Consider the following 2500-nt stretch of genomic DNA (forward strand, 5'->3'; position numbering starts at 1 on the left):
TCAAAAAATACATATTTTCTCGCTTCCTTCATTCTAAATAGAATAATTTCTTTATAACTTTAATTCTTACTCAATACATCAAAATATCGACGTCATATGTCCTAACCAACGAAGTATGTAAATCTATATAAAGGTATTTATTTACATGTGTGAAAATACATCATTTGCAAATGCAATCTTTCCATTCTCTGCTTGTTTGTTTATTTTTTTTCTGACGACTTTCAATCACAGATACAAATTCGAAAATATAAAAATAGGTTTATAAATCATCTTATTTTCCTTAGCATTCCTTCAGGAGAAAAACTGTTAATATCTTTAAAATATTTCCTCTATATTATATACTTTCTCTATGGATATTTTCTTGAACTTTTTTTATTGCCTGTGTGTATGTTTTTCTTTTCCATATTTATTGTTTTCCTCTGAATTTATTAACCAACAATTTAATTTTTAAAAAATCGTCTTTTACTGATTTTTTTTTCCTTTTCTCCAATAGCATTAAGATTAACAGAGTATATTGCGTCCACTAAGCATTAGATATATATATATTGTCTTCTTTAAACACACAAATAAAAAATAAGAGAAAGACAGAAAGAGAAAGAGACAGACAGATAGAGAGAGAGAGAGACGATTAAGCAAAATATATCTCTCATCTTCGGTAAATATATATATATATATATATCTTTTTCTTTTGTTATTTATCTTCGACCAAAAGTCTTTTGTCCATCTTTGGTTTTATTGTCCCTTTGTCACACATAAAGCAATGGAACAGATATTTCACTTCGCTGTCTTTTCTCTAAAGTTCCTCTGCCTCCTCAGATATCCTTTATCCTGCATCCCTTTCTTCCATTCCATTATTATTTCCCTTGAACTCGTGTGATCGTCCCAGTATTCTTATCCAGATATCAATTCTTTTCTTGGACATTTTCCCGCAAATCGAACAGAGTGGAGTTATCTTTTTTTTTTTACGTACAATGCGTACAATGAAAACCTTTACAAACACGATATCTATTCTACAATGAGGAACCCATCCATCCTCGTCTTCTTCTTCCTTCCATTTCTCTCCTTCGTAAAGGGCGAGATCTCCAGAATTGCGAAAGATCCCGAAGGAGTCTCGCCATGTTGCCAAGAATGTTCCCAGGCGCCTTAGAGGAGTCTAGGACTTCTCAGGCCACCAAAGAACGTCCTAAGAGCGTCCCAGGATGAACGAAGGGCGTCCTAAGAGCATCTCGGAACTGTCAAGAGCGGTTTCGTAGGATCCTTGGGGTCTTAGATAAGAGAGGGGCATCCCTAGACCGCCTCGTCCTTCCATGGTAGGATCCCTTGGATATTCAAGCGCTGCGGGAGGAGAAGGGAATCCCAAGGACGTTGGAAGGGCGTCGAACAGTCAAGTAAGTAAGTCCTAAGACGTCCTAGAGTAACGGAGGACGTCCCAAAGCTACAAAGGACCTCCCACGGTTATAAAGGGCGTCCCATTGCTACGAAGAATATCCCAAGACTTCGAAAAGCATCCCAGGGTTAGCTAAGAAGGACTCCTCAAATCTCCAAAAGGACTTCCGAAGGATTCGAAGAGCGTCCCGCGGCTCGAGACCGCCTCCTTCGCCACGCCCTTCCCTTAGGGTCGCTTGGGCTCGAGGCGCTGCGAGAGGGACAGGAGGCGGCGCTGGTTGTCAATTACCTGCAGATTCTTGACGTAGACTCGAATCTCGCTCTCGTTCTTGGGCACCGGCGGCGCCTCCAGGGCTGCGGGAGACTCGGCTTTAGACTCATGACTCACTCGTTAAATGCACGTCACTCACTCATGAATCACTCGTTAAATGCACGTCACTCACTCATGACTCACTCGTTAAATGCACGTCACTCACTCGTCTAGAATTAATCTATAGCTATGGCTTTAGACTCATGACTCACTCATGACTCACTCGTTAAATGCACGTCACTCACTCATGACTCACTCGTTAAATGCACGTCACTCACTCGTCTAGAATTGATCTATAGCTATGGCTTTAGACTCATGACTCACTCATGACTCACTCGTTAAATGCACGTCACTCACTCGTCTAGAATTGATCTATAGCTATAGCTTTAGACTCATGACTCACTCATTAATTGCACGTCACTCACTCGTCTAGAATTGATCTATAGCTATGGCTTTAGACTCATGACTCACTCATGACTCACTCGTTAAATGCACGTCACTCACTCATGACTCACTCATTAAATGCACGTCACTCACTCGTCTAGAATTGATCTATAGCTATAGCTTCAGACTCACGACTCACTCATGACTCACTTCTCACTCACGTCGCGTACTCATCTAGAATTGATTCGTGACTCATCTATGACTCGTGACTCTATATAATACATCTATGCTACAGCTTTAGTCTTATGACTCACCAATCTACAACACATCCCTCGCTTTATCTATAATGCATTATTGACTCATCTATAATTAATTCCTGACTCAACAAAAACTTCCTGAATGACTCACCAACTACTCATC

The 2500-nt window shown here is 40.2% G+C and overlaps 1 protein-coding gene across 1 annotated transcript in view; it reads right to left on the minus strand.

Annotated features, from left to right (window-relative positions):
- Positions 1-14: 14 nt before the first annotated feature.
- The window catches only part of LOC122254571 (Exchange protein directly activated by cAMP), a 49865-nt gene continuing 47379 nt past the window's right edge, over positions 15-2500 (minus strand). Inside the window, exon 17 of the mRNA XM_086533564.1 lies at positions 15-1740. Within this exon, the coding sequence (XP_086389690.1) occupies positions 1613-1740 (128 nt within the window). The 3' untranslated portion in view covers positions 15-1612. The remainder of the gene's footprint in view (positions 1741-2500) is intronic.

This window comes from Penaeus japonicus, unplaced genomic scaffold (genome assembly GCF_977035675.1).
Source record: "Penaeus japonicus unplaced genomic scaffold, GWHDUDI00000001_assembly GWHDUDI00000039, whole genome shotgun sequence".
In the NCBI taxonomy this organism is placed as follows: domain Eukaryota; kingdom Metazoa; phylum Arthropoda; class Malacostraca; order Decapoda; family Penaeidae; genus Penaeus; species Penaeus japonicus.